We start from the raw sequence: 17632 nt of genomic DNA on the forward strand, positions 1-17632 counted from the left end.
GGGCGGGCGCGAGTGCGCGCGCGCTCCCCGCGCGCTGCGCCGCAGCCAATCCCGGCCGCCGCGGGAGCGCGAGACACGGCCCTCCTTCCCCCCCCCAACCCCGTTGCCAGGGCGGCGCGCGGACTCGTCGGGGCTGGTGGCGGCCATGAGCGGGGTACTGGACGTGCTGTGGGAGGACAGGGATGTCCGCTTCGACATCTCCCCGCAGTGAGTGTCCGTGTCCCGAGCCGGCCCTGCCCTCACAGCGCCGCTCTCGGGCCCGCCCGGCGCCGATATGCGGCTGGCTGTGCGCTGCCTCCGCGGGCTGAGGCCGACCGCCGTTATTGGCGCGGTGCGTGGCAGGAGCGCCCCAGCGTGTGCCGGGAGCGCCCCGCTGTGGCGGCGGCGGAGGAGCGCCTTCGGCTGCGGGAGCGGGGCGGGACAGGGCGGGTAGTGCTTGCTCAGTGGGGTCCACTCACGGTTCTCAGTCTATAAAAACGAAACAAAGCAAAGCAAAAGGTTGGACACTGGAGGACTGAGGGAAGGGTATATACTTTTCCCACCTGAGTTTTTCTAGCACTGAGAAGTACAACCAAACTGAAGGCGTGTGGCTGCGGGGACGGTGGCACTCACGGTTACCGGGACGTGGCGCCCCTGCCGTGGTGCTGTTATCCTTCTCAAGGAACGGGGCAATGGTTGTGCGGTATTTCACGAAATTCGTGTCTTAATAATACATTTTGTTTCTGTCATGCCATACATGCAGAGTTTTGTCCGCTTTTGACAATACGATTAAAATACAGCAAAAATTAGCACTGCATTTCTTGTTATGTAATTAAGTGGTTAAATAAAGCAAAATAATAATATAAACAAATAAATAGAAGACCTCACCAAAAAAACTACACCAAACAAAAAAACAAGCCACACCCTTTGTGGAAAATTTAGTAGAGCATTTCACATGTCTTTATACATCTGATTTTTTTTTTCTGGAATCTCTTCTTTCCTGAGCCTAGCTCCACTCCTTATGACCTGAAAGTACATCAAGAGGCAATAAACTCTGTCCCCTAAAAATTATGTGAATGCAAGTGAGTTTGGGTTTTTTTTTGCTTTTTCCTCCAATTTCCACATACTTTGTCCTTATTTTGGCATATAGTTTTCATGGTCACACTTGCTACATAATTATTTATTTATTTAATGTTATAATTTAATAATAAAGATTAATATTTTTCATGTGTGAGATGCAGTGATAATTTTAGGTATGTAAAGTTTATTTGTATGTATGTGTGGATTTTTCAGTGCATGATGTACTGAGCAGAAAGCAGGAAAGTGAAGTAGGGAAATAAAAATGGTGTTACTTTTGAAAGAGAAATCAAATTATTTTTCCTTTTTCTAGACAAATGAAAATGAGACCTGGAGAGGTCCTTATAGACTGCTTAGAGTCTGTTGAAGATACCAAAGGAAACAATGGAGACAGAGGTAATTGCATACTCAGGGAAATTGTAAACTTTCTGCTATTTAACCTGTGTAGGTTCATGAAAACCAAGTTTGACATTGAACTCTGTATCAGTGCTCTGTTATACAGAAGAGATCCTGCCTGTTTCACAGATCTGCTTCTGAGTGTTTTCTTAAAGTTGTAGGAAGGTGATTCTTGTCTCAGAATTTGTTTAGAATTGAAGGCCTTGTAGGAATAATCCATTTATAAACAGTGTGATGCTGTTCTGCTGTAATCCTCGTTAGTGCTCAGTTTGCCCCACCCTATTTTTAACTGAATCAGTAAGGAATATGTAGTGGGCAGGGGCTGAAGCTGCCGACATGCTGAGATGACCCTGCAGGGGGTTGGATGTGCTGCTCTACAGGGTACAGAATGGAGTAAATTTGCATATGGCAAAGGGGTGAGGTTATTCATGAATACTGCTGTGATAGTTAACTCACCGCCTTCCACTTCTCCTCCCCAGAGCAGTTCTGCACTGATTGTGTCTGCATTTTTACTGTAAGCATCTGGATTAAAATCAGTAACAGTTCTTGGTTTGATTTTGAGGAGTGCTGGTGTATATTAGAGGTTGCTTCATTTGTTCCTTGTTGGATTTTCTCTGCTAGCATTTTAAGCATTAAGTGTTTAGTGATTTTTCTGGTGGGGTGTCCTGTGCTTTTCTTCTTTTTCCTGTCAAGGGGAAGAAATATTCTGTTGTATCAGAATATTTCATTTAATGGAATTTATTTAGATTAAAAATAGCTACTGTCTTTATCTCTAGGCAAACTGCTTGTGACAAATTTACGGATCATTTGGCGCTCACTGTCATTGCCCAGAGTCAATCTCTGTAAGTATTACTTTTCATTTTCTTTGTGGTGGCATGCTATTCATTCACAAAGTATTGATTCCAGTACAGAATACTGAAGTATAGCTGTGTTGCTCTGTAAAGTCTGAAATAAATTTTTACTAATGAAACTCTTTATAATATAGGAACTGATAATTCATAGCAAAATAGTAATATTCAATATTCAATGTTAATTTCTCAGAAAAGAAGTTGAAGAGCTCTTCAGGCATATTTTTTATTTGGCGGATGTGGGATTAATTTGTTTTTTTTAGAAACAAAAATTTGAGCTTCATCATACATTGCTTTACTTGTAGCTCTTGTTCCCACCTATTTATTCACATTCTGCATTTCTCTTTATTCCCCACAAGTACCTGCCTTTCCAGTTTTAGTATTGTAAACTCTAAGTTTCTCATTTTAACAGTATGAGTTAAAACTGTATGAGAAGCTAGAGGTTTGCCCATATTTAATTTAATGTGCTGAAACAGGGCAGGATGCAGGCACTTTTTACGCAAATTATTTCCAGTGCTCAGTGTGGAGTCCCCTTCTGTGGAAATATTTATTGGATTGGACTGTACACTAAGCAGCCAGAGTTGGTCCTGGTTTCAGAGCAGCACTTGACCAAAGAACCTCCCAAGATCCTTTCCAACTTAAGTTAGTCTTCAGGTTTGTGATGAGGACCCAGAGCATTAATCACAAAGTGTAATTCTCATAAATAGCAGCTAAAGCTGTGCTACAAACTTCAGTAATATACTTTGTAATTTTGACTGTTATTTTCTTGTTCTCAAAACAATGTTTTTTTCTCCCTTGACTTTTAAGCTGTCGGTTACAACTGTGTTATAAATATAACTACAAGAACTGCCAACTCAGTAAGTTCCAAAAAATACTTCTAAAAATAATAAAAAGAAGCTGTAATTATACTTTTTGCACTATATCAACAATAATCTGAAAGTTTAGTTGCAAGAACAGTAATAGAATAGTGACGAAAGTTTTGTTTCAGAAGTGGAGACCTCTCAAATACGTAGCCTGAATTGAACTGCATGCAACTGTGAAGCTATTTGTTTGACTTGCCACAAAGAGCTAGCAGGAAGATGATGTATATTTCCTGGACAACCATATAATAACAAAATCAAAAATATTGTTTCAGTCATGATATTGCAAATTTAGGGCAGACAGGCTGCATTAGTTTTACTGTTGATGGAACTGCTAGTTGGTCAAAAAGAAAAATAAATTCAGTTGAAGAAAGCAGCAGATTAGTGGTAGAATCAAGATTACATTTCCATATACACTATTTAAAACAATAACTTAGACAATATCTGAAGATTATTTATTATTTGTACAATCAAGCTACTATATTGCCCAAATATAAAATTTCATTTTTCCCTTACAGAAATTACGAGGGCAGACAGAAGCTCTGTATATATTGACTAAATGTAACAATACTCGGTTTGAGTTCATTTTTACCAATGTTGTTCCTGGAAGTCCCAGACTTTTCACTTCAGTTATTGCTGTGCACAGGTAGTGTACTTAAAATAGTGTTTGATCAAGGATTCAAATACAGGGGATTACAACTGCTGATAGACACAGTATATGATTGTCCATATTCAAGATTCAGAAAACTTACCCAAAAGAGAACAATCTCTGGAAGGAAGGGGAAGAATGATCACAAGTTTTAGTAGATAACTGCACATAGTGAAAATTAATGTGTATTTATTCTAGTTATTGATCACAATTTATACACCTCGTGTATAAACTAACTGAACAAATAAGAGTATAAAGGAGTTAATTTCAGTTTGTATTTTCTAGCTACAGTTTCTGTCTGCAATAATTTACGATATTTTCAGACCATGTAAAGGAAATGAAGAATTAAATCCTGGTCAGAACTCTTTGACTACAAAACACTGTGTGCTTCCCACCTAAAGACAAGTCATCTGAATGAAAGTGTTCATAATACATTACCATGGGTGTCTGTTTAAGAGCTACAGAATACTGACATTTATATTGGATTGTGCTTTTGATTTAACTGGCACTGAAAAATAAAGGATTGTTAATGTCCATGCTATGTATAGCATGGGATCTAGAGAACTTATGCTTTTCAATAGAGGTTGGGTGATGACTGTCTTAAGGAAAAGGAAAAATAGTATAGACATGAACAATACAGTAGATCAAAAAGTCATTAAAACTGTTTTAAGTTTAAAGATAATTTCATTAAGGAAAGCTGGAATATACTTAATTATGTTGAAAAAGTTTTAATAGTACTCATTCTGTGCAATGTGGTGTTAAGAAAAGCTGAAAATATACATTTCATATTTGTACTAAGGCAAAAAGTAAAAATAGTAGAAAAACTGAATTACATATGAACTAATAAGTATTTTATATTTTTTGCAGAGCTTATGAAACTTCCAAAATGTATCGTGATCTGAAGCTGAGAAGTGCATTGATTCAAAACAAGCAACTGAGATTGTTACCACAAGAACAAATATATGATAAAGTCAATGGAGTTTGGAATTTATCAAGTGACCAGGTATAGTAAAGAATCAGAATACATCGACTACAGAAAAGTTAAAATGTTTTAGCTTTCATCTAGCAATTGTATTCCTATAGTTTTGTAACCTCCAAGGAATTACCCTTAATACTGTTCATCAGCTGATGCATGGGGAGAAACTGATCCCATATATTTGCTACTCACTACAACAAAATCTCCTTTTGACAACCTTAAGTCTACATGATCTGGGTAATATGCAAGGAACTAGATATACAATTTCTGTTAAAAAGATATATTTATGAGTCTAAAGCTCTGTATGATACTGAAAGAAAATCATGTTTCTGAAGTGCTTTGCTGAATATTTGTGTGTTTACATGCAGCTTTGACTAAACAGTATTAAGATTATATTGTCTTTTTATTAACGAAAATTTAAATTATTGGAAAGGATTCTGTGTCTTTAAAAAAAAATAAAACTTTAAGATAAAAATAGAAAACACATTATTTTATAGAGCATTAGTTGCAAGCATTTCCCGGAGCAGTGAAACAAAACAGGAGCTGATATTTCTGTCTGTGCAGTTTTAGTCCAGAATAGAAATATGATCCATTCTGACAAGCTAAAAAGTTCTTTCCTCTACATTTCCTTGGCACACATCTCCTCAATTACCTAAGTTTAACCCACATGCCATTACACTTACGCTTTATGCCAATTCCAGATCTGTACAGTTAATAACGCTCTCAGATGCTTCATGTATTCCCTTGAGGTTGGCTGGGCTGTGACTTGATCCAGCTTTGCTGCAGTAGTAGGTACTCCCAGTATTTTCATTGCTGAGGTTCTGGTAGCCTTTAAAGATTGGATCCTACTTCCTTGCAATCAATAGAAACATTTCAACAGGCTTTTAGTGAATAAATTATGCAGCTGTACCTTGCTTATTATGTAAATGGATAGCAGTAATCATCATGTTTGGGAAAAAAAGCTCTGTACTTAAAGCAATTCTGACATAGCTTTTCTTTAATAGGGGAATTTGGGAACATTTTTTATTACTAATGTGAGAATAGTTTGGCATGCAAATATGAACGACAGCTTTAATGTCAGCATACCATATCTACAAATTGTAAGTATCTTACAACAACTATTTTGAAAATGAAACAGCATATGCATAAGTCTTTGGTTAAAACTCCCAGTTTACCAATATTTTATTTCAGAACCCTCATTCGGAGAGGAATTTAGTCTGGCCAGCATCAACCACAGGGTATATTTCCTTTTCTGTCCAGATTAGTTGGGGGATTTTCTGGGCAGGTACAGGTGTTGAAAATGGCTTGTATTTCAATTTTTTTTTTTAGTATTTATTCTGATGCTTCATGCCACCTACATACACTGGGATTAATGATCTGTGAACCTGATGTTCAGAAATTTACTGTTACCACTGTTACCACTTCTAATAAGACACTTCTCCCTGAGGTTTTAAGGGGTTCAGATTTGTAATGGTAAATGGGAGGGAATGCTGGTAGCCAAGCTTCCAGAGCCAGTAATTGTAATTGTTACCATGTGAAAAAACAAACTGAAACAATGAGATTTTTATCCAGTAATTACAAAATTTTAAACAGTGTTATACCTCTTTACCATTAGCGTTCAATAAAAATGAGAGACTCAAAGTTCGGCTTGGCACTTGTGATAGAGAGTTCTCAGCAGGTAAGAAGCTTAAATAGCCTTTTTCTATTGACTACATTTTTAATATACATATATACACTATTTCTCTATATGCAATATTTTTATATACAATATTTCTCTAATTCTGAAATGTCATGGGTCTACTTTTAAGTTACATAAGAGCATTCCTTCTATGTGGCCTTTTGAAAACTTAAAGTTCTCTTTGCACTGCTTGAAGTGTATTTTATGGTCGGTATGGCTATTGGGAGTTACAGTTTCTCTAAGCAAAGCAACAGTAGGCCAGCATGACTAGCTTGTAACTGTCAAATACGCTGTATTCTGACAGATTATCTTGGTGATCTAATTAATTCTGTACTTAATTAAGACCACAGCTTTAAATATTTTCATTATTTCTGTGTATCTGAAAGCTCCTTTAATAACATCAAGACCTATCAAACTCAACATCTGCTGAGTGGATGGGAATAAATCATTAATATCACTTCTGAATTTGTCCCATCCTTGTTTGCTGGTGGTTTTCTGTATAAGGATTTTGTTCCTCTTTTATAGAATGGGCTAACAGTTAAAAGTTGATCTACCTCACAGAGAAGCATTGTCATTTTTTTAATTTCACCCATAATTCAAGTTTTCTCAGCAAGCTGAAAATTGCTGTCATTAAACTGGAAATATCTATCAAGGAGAAAAAATTGTTTAAAAAATAGGACTAATAAACAGATGTTGTCTTTTTTTTCTATTATATAGAGTGGAGGATATGTACTTGGTTTTAAAATAGACCCTGTAGAGAAATTACAGGAGGCAGTGAAAGAGATTAATTCACTTCACAAAGTTTATTCAGCTAATCCTATATTTGGAGTGGATTATGAAATGGAAGAAAAGGTACTCCATTTATTTATTTTAAATTAAATATTGTGTTAGCAATAATATATTAAACATAATAGATATGTGAATTTAATTAATATTGTGTTATAATTTGCAGCCTCAACCCCTTGAAGACCTAACAGTGGAGCAGGTTCCAGATGATGTGGAAATAGAAGCTGATGAACATACAGATGCTTTTGTGGTAAGTGGCTCCACAAAAAACCAGAAAAATAGAATCATGCTTGTTTGGTTATTCAGATTAAAGCAATGTACAGCTGTAATCCTCTATTAAGATAAGCTGCAACTGTACTTTCTATATTTAAAACACATGTACATGCCTTTTATTAAACATCCTGATTATTACAGGAATTTATTCCATGTATGAATTTTTAATTTAAGAACAAACTAATATTCAAAATAAGTAGTAGTAGATATTTAAAATGATTGACTGCAAGGGTAGATGGCACATGTTTTCAAATGTTAGCCTAGATGAATTGACCATTGACATGTTTTCTCACCAATCTCTGAAATTTGGTAAATTATCAGGCCTAGCACGAGTGTTATTTCCACTCCTTTTAATTTTGCAGGCTTTTACTAACACAGATAAAAGCTCTTGTTTTTCCTTTCTTTCTTTCCTAGCTTTTTGGTTTCTTTCTTTTCATTTTTGCACATTTTTATTCAGTCTTCAGCACATTTGAAGACATACCTTTTCCTTAAATAGAGATCTGTTTGCTCTGTTGCTGCCTTCGTCACTTGAATTAAATAATTGTGCTTTGTACATTCTCAAACAAAAACTGGAAGTTGAAAATGGTTAGAAGGCTGTTGCTGTAGGAGACACAGATTGCCCATGACCCAAGGAGCAGCTACATACCAATATTCCACAAGACTTGACACTGCAGGAAAGCACTTTCTTTGCTGCCCCTCACCAGTCCACAGGGGCAGCTAAAGAAAGACTGGGATCTTTTTGGTAAATAATATCTAGAACCTTCTGGTCCAGAGATTTCTAGAATGTGGATATTTTCATATTTTCAGAGATCTGATATCCCTAAGTTTTAGCCTTAATTTCCACCCACACAAAATAGTATCTCTTTCCTACATCTCTGTTGAGTTGTTCTGTTACTCTCTGTTCTGTTCTTAGATTGACTATGATGTCAACTGAATTTTGATACTATACATTTTAAGCTAATTCTTGATCTTGAATAGTAAAAGCTGCTGCACATGAGACAAAAAAATACCAGGATGCTTTTAGTTGTCTTCATATCAACATTCCCATATAACGGTTTGTCAGTGTAACAAATGTAATACAAAAATGTTGCCATTTAAAAAATCTTTATTATGATGGAAAATTCAAAGACTGGTATTTAATGAAAAATAATCCAGTGGTATCTAATCTATAATCCAAAATAGAAACTCTTGTTATAACACTTCCGTAAATTATTTTAACATAGAAGTAAAACCCGTATAGACTGGATTATTGTGGAAGATCTACCCTATACAGTTTTGACCCCAAGGAATTATTAGCAGATGTGATTTTTAAGACTTCTTTTTCAAAGGTTCCTTTTTGTCTTCCTTTGCAGGCTTATTTTGCTGATGAAAACAAGGTAAGGATATACTTTTTCATACTATCAAATTAATGTTGATAAAATGGGATTATGAAATTTAAAAGCACCTTTTGCTTTATTTCATATGTCATGTATTCAAAAAGCAACATGATCGGGAGCCTGTTTTTTCAGAAGAACTGGGACTCGCAATAGAGAAGCTAAAGGATGGATTCACACTCCAAGGACTCTGGGAAGTAATGACCTGATTTAGATTGGCACCAGTTTGTTTCCTAAGCAGGGTGAAACTCTCAGTTCTTGCTGTATCTGTAGAAGATAATTTAAAAATATCGTAGTAGCAGAGAAAGAACATGCCTAAGCTAAAGAGCAGGCAAATATTATATAATAAGTCCTCAGGCTATATCATAAAAGAAGGATTATTCAAAAACCTTGTACACGTAAGAGCTTTGCGTTCCTTGTGTTGTCTGTGTAAGCAGTGGGAGCAGAGCTCTCTGAGGCAGCCGGGGCGGGGCGCAGCTGCTGCGGGAAGCGCTGCCCCCTGCAGGCCCCTTCGGTCGGGGCTGTCGGGACCTGTGAACTCCCTCTGCCACTGGGAGCACCTGGGAGTCCCTCCGCACAACGGGCATGGCAGTGCCATTTGACACACTTGTAACCTCCGCCGCTTTCAGCATTGCACTTTTTCTCCCTCCCTTGACAACACAAATTCGGCCATAGTGTTTCAGACACCATTTTATGGCAGGTAGCCACCAATTTTTTTATAACTCCATGGCTTCTGTGTTTTTGTATTGCCCTTTGGCTGCCAGGACCAGACACTGCTTGCCATTTTACACAGCACTATGTCAGAAAAGTAAGCCTCCTCTTTTTCTGCACATGGAGACTACTGTCTGACACAGGGCAGTGTGAGGTATGCAGTTTAATGCTCAGTTTCTAGTATTCATGTATTTATATAGAGTGATGTACTTTCCCATAATGATTGTGTTTTAATTAAATTTCCATAACTTCTTTAATGATTTGCAACACTGAAATACCATCACATAGAACATTTTGTATGTATGCATATTGGCTGTGTTATTGATAGCTTTAAGAAAAAGCAATTCTGATCCAAAAAATAGCTTTCATATCTCATAATTTTGCTAAATGTTCAGCACATACTATTCCAAGTATTTAATTTTAATCCATTTATCCTCATAGAGTTGTTTGTTTGTTTTTGCTAGAGCGCTTTTTAAAGCAATGATCTAGAAAACAGGGCACATGCAGATAGCTTCTGTGTGTGAGTCATTAGACCTTTTATGATGTTATGTGTTATATAGAAATGAGTCATTTATTGTTTAAAGGAAGACACAGCTGTTACGTTTTCTAGTGAGATAAAACCTCTGTGCTGTTTTCTATAAATGGAAAAAAGTCAAATGAGATCTCCTCAGCTGTTCTTTCAGCAGCTGACTGTTAAAGTAACTGTGGTGTGAATGTAATACTGGTGTTTGTAGAAAATCTTTCAAAGTATGTATTTTAATGAAATACTGCCTATATTGAAAAGCAGTCATTACTTCAATAAACTTTGATAATATTATATATTGTTGTAAATTTTGCATTCAAGTAGTTGTGTTTTGATCCTGTTTCAATTACATTTAAAGAACATTTTACCATATGGGTGGAGACTTCAATTTGAATTATTTTGGAAAGCAAAACTTTACCTGAAATAACATATATTTTATGTCTAAACAGTAGTGCTTGGTTTAAAACCAAATGGATATTAAGAAGCAGCCCAAAATTTTGAGGTCTTTCAGAATTATTATTTCAGAATATTTAGTAACATGTATCTGTGCAATCTTGCTCATAGCTGTCTCACTGAGGTCAGATTCTGCTATCCTTACTCATGTCAAATAATTTATTACATTGCACATAATCTTACTGATTCAATGTGGAGAATGATGGCAAAACCTGACCATAGTGACTAAGAGCAACAGTTGCTTCTTTCAGTCTTTGACAGCTGCAAGAGCAACTCTGTTTTTCCAAACTGTCCATCCCAAATTCCAACCTGTAAGAGTATGTACCTATATTTAGCAAGTCAGATTAAGTTGCAGAGGCTTCAAGCAGGGCAAAAAGCACATTGGTCTGCCTTTTTTACAGACAAACCTTTGGGCAGACAACAGCTAAAGCTTTCTCCTCCCTCCCCTTTCCCAAGTGTTTGCGAAATGGATTCCCAAAGGGAACTCACTGAAGAGCTCAGACTTTACCAATCCACCCTCCTTCAGGATGGCCTCAAGGAACTCCTTGAAGAGAAAAAGTTTGTAGATTGCTCTCTAAAAGCTGGTGACAGAAGCCTGCCTTGCCACAGATTGATTCTGTCGGCATGTAGCCCTTATTTTCGTGAGTATTTCTTATCTGAGCAAAATGAAGAGAAAAAGAAGGAGGTAGTTCTAGATAACGTTGACCCCAACATCCTGGATATGATTATCAAATACCTTTATTCAGCAAGTATTGATCTCAATGATTCTAATGTGCAAGATATTTTTGCTTTGGCCAGCCGCTTTCAGATCCCTTCTGTATTCACTGTGTGCGTCTCCTATCTTCAGAAGAGGCTTGCTGTTGGTAACTGTCTGGCCATCCTTCGGTTAGGTGTTCTACTTGATTGCCCAAGACTTGCATTTTCTGCCCGTGATTTTGTTTCAGATCATTTTGTGCAGATCTGCCAAGAAGAGGACTTCATGCAGCTTGCCCCGCATGAACTTATCTCAGTTATTTCACCTGACAGTTTAAACGTAGAGAAGGAAGAACTGGTATTTGAAGCAGTAATGAGATGGGTCCGAACAGACAAGGAGAACAGAGTAAAGAGCCTGGGGGAAATTTTTGACTGCATACGTTTTCGTCTAATGCCAGAAAAATATTTCAAAGAACAGGTTGAGAAGGATGATATAATTAAAAGCAACTCAGACCTCCAGAAAAAAGTAAAGATTATTAAGGATGCTTTTGCTGGAAAACTGCCAGACTCTAGCAAAAGCACAGAAAAGTCATCCAAAGGGGAGGTGAATGGTGATGTAGGAGATGAAGATTTACTGCCTGGCTACCTAAATGACCTTCCCAGGCATGGCATGTTCGTCAAAGACCTGATTCTTCTGGTTAATGACACTGCTGCAGTAGCCTATGATCCTCTTGAAAATGAATGCTACCTAGCAGCCCTCGCAGAACAGATTCCCAGAAATCATTCCAGTATAGTCACCAAACAAAATCAGGTCTATATTGTTGGAGGACTCTATGTGGAAGAGGAGAACAAGGATCAGCCTTTCCAGTCATACTTCTTCCAGGTACAATCTTTATAATTGTTGGTATAACAATAATAGGTGCTTATAAGAGTTACTGAAGTGTTCTGAGTCTCTGCAAGTGGGTTGTCTAGTCTCTTTGTATGGTGATGGAGAGAAGTATCTAGAGAGAGTTATTTTTGTCTCAGAGACAGAGATGAAACTGAGGGACTTGCATCTTCTTTTTCGGGATTAACCCCTGGTGCGATCTCAAAAAGTATTAAAAAGATTAGTATATTCTATCTAGGCACTGGCTTTCATGAAGGCCCAGATTTTTCATGGTACAGGTGTCTCAATTTAGGTCTAATAATATTTTTGTAAAATACTTTTTGTGTATTTTTGTTAACTTTGATGAAGGTTGGAGTGCTTTAGCTGGTTTCGATCTGATGAGACGTCTTTCTTTTTTGCATCTGAAATACTTTCATGACAGCAGTAATCTGTGTATTTTAAGTGCAATTTCTGTTACTAAGACTGCAGAAGTCCTTTTTGTCATATCTACACTTGAAAGCCTAAGTGCCATATAAATATGTAATTTAGAGGCAGAAGGGTTTTTTTTTTTTTCTCAGCAAAGTGTGTCAGTACACTAAATACCATGTTTAAACTGAGTGTAATCGTAGCTTTGTAAATCTGTATGATATAAGGCTGATTAGTACTAACTGTAACTCCACAATATATTTCAGGAAAATTAGAAAAAATGTGGTTTGTCGTGCTTATAACCATAAACTAAGTCTGTTGTGTTTTTAGCTACATGCTTTGGTATATATTTAAACTATTTTGTGGTGAATTATGCAATATGGCCACAACCTCTCTTTAGGCACACTGGCCCAAAAGAGTAAAGTCTGGTTTCAATATGAAATAAAGCATAGTAATAAGCAGTGATAGAATTTTGAAGCCTTCAGATATTAAAAAGTGCAAATATAGGAGTTTATAGGAGTATGGCTCACTCATTTCACACACAATAAAAGACTTGGTTTCAGACATTTGTTAAATTGATGAGAGGGAAGTCTTAGGGGAGGGACTAATGCTGTTTCATTTCCTTATGTAGGTATAAAACACTAATCACTGAAGTGAAAAACTTGTTACAGAAATATTCTTCCCATAGAAATAGCACATTGGTGTAGTAATGTGTATTTAGTCCAGAGCTGAATAAATCTCAGGCTACTAGAAAGGGGCCTCTGAGAGACTAAACCTCAAGACTGATACTAAAAATAGATGAAGTTTTCAAAATTCTGCTTTATATGTCAACATCCATTTCCTGAAATCATGTTCACACAAATAGAGTTGTATGGCATTGACTCTGCTAGATCTCAGCACAATGAAGCATGGGTGGGTGGAAGACATCATTCATTAGGAAACTAATGAAACTAAACTAGGGAAGGGCAGGTTGTTCAGGCAAGCAGAATTGCTGTTGAGAGACACTAAGTGCCAATAGATAAGTTCTGTGGAACAATATTAATTGTATGGATTTTTACCCTTTGCCTTTCCTAACCCTACCTATTCTGATGCTCTTTCAGCTGGACAGCATTGCTGGTGAGTGGGTTGCCCTTCCTCCACTGCCGTCAGCCAGGTGTCTCTTTGGGCTGGGAGAGTCAGACAACAAGATCTATGTAATAGCAGGCAAGGATCTTCGCACTGAGGAGTCACTAGATTCAGTATTGTGCTATGACCCTGTGTATGTTTCAAATTTAATTATGCCCACTGATATATAGATGACCAGTTGTTAGTTGAAAAAAACCTAACAGTGATCTTCTTGTTCCAGGGCAATGAAATGGGGTGAGATCAAAAAGCTGCCCATCAAAGTATATGGCCATGCAACTATCTCAAACAATGGATTGATATATTGTCTTGGTGGAAAAACTGATGATAAGTGAGTTTCTAAGTCTTTCTATGACAATTAATAACATTATCTTCTTGGTCCTTAAAAGATAATATGTCCTCACACTCAGAAATTAGGGTTTCCTTTTCTGCATATCTGGATTAAGGTTGCTAACAGTCTGGTAGAGGGGAACACATTACGGTATGTAGGATATATTTTTTGGTGATAAGGTAAATTACATATAAATTGTAATTCAATTTGCTATTTTAATAACCATACTTATTTCCAAGGCAAATTTTATTTACATTGCAGACAGATTACCAATACGTAGCTATGAGGACCATCACTGAAAGCATTCTTTCCTTTCAGATAGGAATACCTAGGTGCACTGGAATTATGGTCTCAGTTTTTCCAATTTTCTGACCTGTGATACCTGTTACACCTTAATGGGTATGACATTAGGAAAATGAAATTTCCATTCACACTGATCATGTGGTGGTAATTTTTAAGTGTTTTTATAGGGGATATTTAAGATAAAAGTTTGTCATATAAGCCAAAGCACCATCATAATCTTTCCTTTACATAACCTTTGCTATATATTCCTCCACAAATTCATCTGAATACAGTATGCTGGGAAAGGTTGTCTTTCTCCTCAAAAGTACTATGAAATGGCTGACCTGTGTAATGTAAACCACATTTGATTTAGTCCTATGGATGCAAGTAGAGCTTTATAGACAGTGCAAGGATTCTCAGATTAGGTACAAGAAAGGATCTCCAAGAGAAGAAAGGTAGTATAGATAAACCCATACAGTCTACCTTAATTAGATCTACTTGGAACAAGTCAAAAGTTCATTAGAAATGATCACTGCTTTTCTTTTTGCTCCCCAGGAAATGCACTAATAGATTATTTGTGTACAATCCCAAGAAAGGAGACTGGAGAGACCTGGCTCCAATGAAAGTGCCTCGCTCAATGTTTGGAACAGCCATCCATAAGGGCAAGATTGTCATTGCAGGTGGTGTCACTGAAGAAGGCCTTACTGCATCTGTTGAAGCTTTTGACCTGACCACCAATAAGTGAGTGCAATATTCAAGCTATTTGAATCAAGTGTTTTATCATCTAGGCTTTTAGGAGCTCTGAGGTAAGAGACATAAAGCTGTTCAGGTACCTATACTCCCACTGAGACATTTGGTCTACAGTCACATTTTCAGCAACAGCAGCAGCAGTTCACAGAGCAGGTCTCTAGACATTTTTCCTGCACCCGCACACACTCAAATTATTATGCTAGTGCCACTTGAAATAAATACGCATTTTGGAAACCATAGGGAAAAATGAGAATAAGTGGGGAACAATATGTCTGTATGAGGCATATTACTGAAGAATCAGTGAATCTGTAAGAAGTTGTTCCTGGGAAAAGATGTCTTAACAGTGTAATTGTGTCACACTTACCAGATGCAGGAGTCCCTGAGGGGACTGAGACACTGGAGCTTACTGCTGATAAATCTCAGAATTTTTTCCTTTTACTAAACCATGGCCTTGGTACCTGAATTTGTTGCCCAGTGAAGTATTTGAGTGCATTTAGTTTACAATATTTCTTATGTGTTTAACTTGATTTTTTCTTTCCATCCTTAGATGGGAGGTAATGCCTGAATTTCCCCAAGAGAGAAGTTCTATTAGTTTAGTCACTTTAAGCGGAGCTTTGTATGCTATTGGAGGCTTTGCAATGATTCAACTTGAATCTAAAGAATTTGCACCTAGTGAAGTCACTGACATATGGAAGTAAGTTTCATTTTAGTCACTCTTTCTTGGTCAAAAGTCTTATCTAAAACTGAGGGTTGTAGACACTGGAGGCTAACACTGTTTTTCTGTTTAAGTCTGAAAATGATCCATAGCACAGGTTTTAAAGCATTTGTTGACAGATAAAAAGGTTTGTCAGAATGTAACAAATAAACATGAGACTTGGATCTAATGACTACTTCCACCTACTAATTATTTGACCAGTCCAAGTCATGATCTTTAGCTTCTTTAGAAGAGTAAATTGCCATCTCTTGGCAAGTTTAGCCTTGTGATGCAGAAAAGCATCCATACACAGAGGCCTGTACGTACTGATGTGTTGACGGTCAAATGAATAACTGTTCCAAGAGAATCAGAAGTCCCTAGCCCCTAGATTTTTTTGAGCTAATCATGGCAGCAGTGATGAGACATCATATCTCTGCTGCAACTCTTAGTTGCTAATGTATATTAAGAAGTTTTAGTTGGCAGTAGGAAGGAAAACCCCCCAGCTTTATATGCAAGAATCTGAAGAAATTCAAAAGGGATGCTTAAGGTGGAAGCTTTTTTAAAGCATGACACAGGTCAGCAAGAAGCTTTAGGGACCAGGAAAAGACTAACTTATGTGCAAGAACATCTTCCTGTTCTGGAGTAGGGGACAAAAGCAGCCTTTCATGGCATCCTTCAGCACATGGTTGCTACAAGCCTTTGCAACAGGTGGACTGTCCTCCTTTTCATGTATGTGTGCTGAATCATCAAACTCAAACTAAAAAAAGCTGTTTCCTAACATTTTTTTAAATGCAGGTATGATGATGAGAAGAAGGAATGGGTTGGCATACTAAAAGAGATCCGATACGCTACTGGAGCCTCCTGCCTGGCCACACGCTTAAACCTCTTCAAGTTATCAAAACTGTAAACAAAACGCTGGAAGATATGATATGGTGAGGGAGTTTTGATAGGCTCTTCTGGTTTTGTTGCATGAAAATGTCCCCAAATTGTACAGTTTTGTAGCAGCATACTAGTCATACTGGGAACTGTTAAATAGTTCATTTGTCTGTCCACTTCTTGTACTTCCTAGCTAACCAGCAACCACTGAATTTTTGCCAGTGTTTAAATTTCTAAAGGGTTATAATTAATGTTGATTAGATTAAGATTTTGGCAAGAACTCAATTTTCCACTCTGTGAAATTGCAAACAATGCTAGTTAGACTTCCTTGTACTCTATGCAATCCAGGTATTGGTGGCTTGTCCTCCAAACAATGCGCATGAATTAAGTGTTAAGTTAAATACAAATAATAGGTAGCTAATTTTATTCTAACTGGCTGTTTGTAGGGCCAGATTTCCCCACTTAGTAATGTATGTAAGTCCTGCACTCTTCAGTGATATCTTGGAAATATCTTCTCATCACAGACCTCAAAAAAATAATTTTGCTTGGAATTGAAATGAATGTTTTAAACAAAAGTGGCTTAATACTATGTGGCCTTAATAAATGCCAGTCTCAGCCAAAGCTATACTAGTAGACAGAGGAGAGGGGTAGAGAGAGAAGTTCACAAGATTAGTAGTTCTGCTGTTTCACCTACTATGTTTAAACTTCTGATAACAAGGATTTTCCACTTTTTTATGCTTTTATATTTATTTCCAAAGCAAATATTTTATGGAAGTTTTTCTCAGAGATGTAAGGCAAATAACAAGATTCATGAAAAAGTCCTGAAAGAACTATCTTTAGCAAGTACCTGTGCCAGAGAGGACTTTTTCATTTACTCTAGAGTTGATGCATTTTGATGTTGAAACTTGTAACAATTAAACTTTGTTTTTAAAACTATAAAAGTATCACTTGATGGAATCTTTTTTTAGTGATTAGCTCATCATCACTATCATATTGACAGGACACAGATCG

The 17632-nt window shown here is 37.1% G+C and overlaps 2 protein-coding genes across 4 annotated transcripts; both read left to right on the forward strand.

Moving 5' to 3' along the window:
• The first annotated feature begins 66 nt into the window (after positions 1-66).
• Positions 67-10772, forward strand: BBS5 (Bardet-Biedl syndrome 5). 3 transcript variants are annotated; one of them, XM_058840606.1, is made up of 13 exons: positions 126-207; positions 990-1061; positions 1370-1452; positions 2229-2294; positions 3108-3157; positions 3679-3806; positions 4677-4812; positions 5790-5885; positions 6401-6463; positions 7181-7315; positions 7416-7499; positions 8875-8898; positions 9003-10772. In XM_058840606.1, exons 3-13 carry the CDS (start codon positions 1374-1376, stop codon positions 9102-9104), a joined length of 963 nt encoding a protein of 320 aa, XP_058696589.1. In that variant the 5' UTR covers positions 126-207; positions 990-1061; positions 1370-1373; the 3' UTR covers positions 9105-10772. The 3 variants fall into 3 exon arrangements, with proteins under 3 accessions (XP_058696587.1, XP_058696590.1, XP_058696589.1); XM_058840604.1 differs by lacking the exon at positions 990-1061 and having other exon boundaries at positions 67-207; XM_058840607.1 differs by lacking the exons at positions 990-1061; positions 5790-5885 and having other exon boundaries at positions 67-207.
• Positions 10773-10921: 149 nt separating this feature from the next.
• On the forward strand, positions 10922-17562 carry KLHL41 (kelch like family member 41). The gene is made up of 6 exons (XM_058840592.1): positions 10922-12158; positions 13667-13824; positions 13912-14019; positions 14857-15042; positions 15599-15745; positions 16541-17562. The coding sequence occupies exons 1-6, from the start codon at positions 11049-11051 to the stop codon at positions 16650-16652; spliced, it is 1821 nt and encodes a 606-aa protein (XP_058696575.1). The 5' UTR covers positions 10922-11048; the 3' UTR covers positions 16653-17562.
• Positions 17563-17632: the final 70 nt, after the last annotated feature.

Source organism: Poecile atricapillus, chromosome 5 (genome assembly GCF_030490865.1).
Source record: "Poecile atricapillus isolate bPoeAtr1 chromosome 5, bPoeAtr1.hap1, whole genome shotgun sequence".
In the NCBI taxonomy this organism is placed as follows: domain Eukaryota; kingdom Metazoa; phylum Chordata; class Aves; order Passeriformes; family Paridae; genus Poecile; species Poecile atricapillus.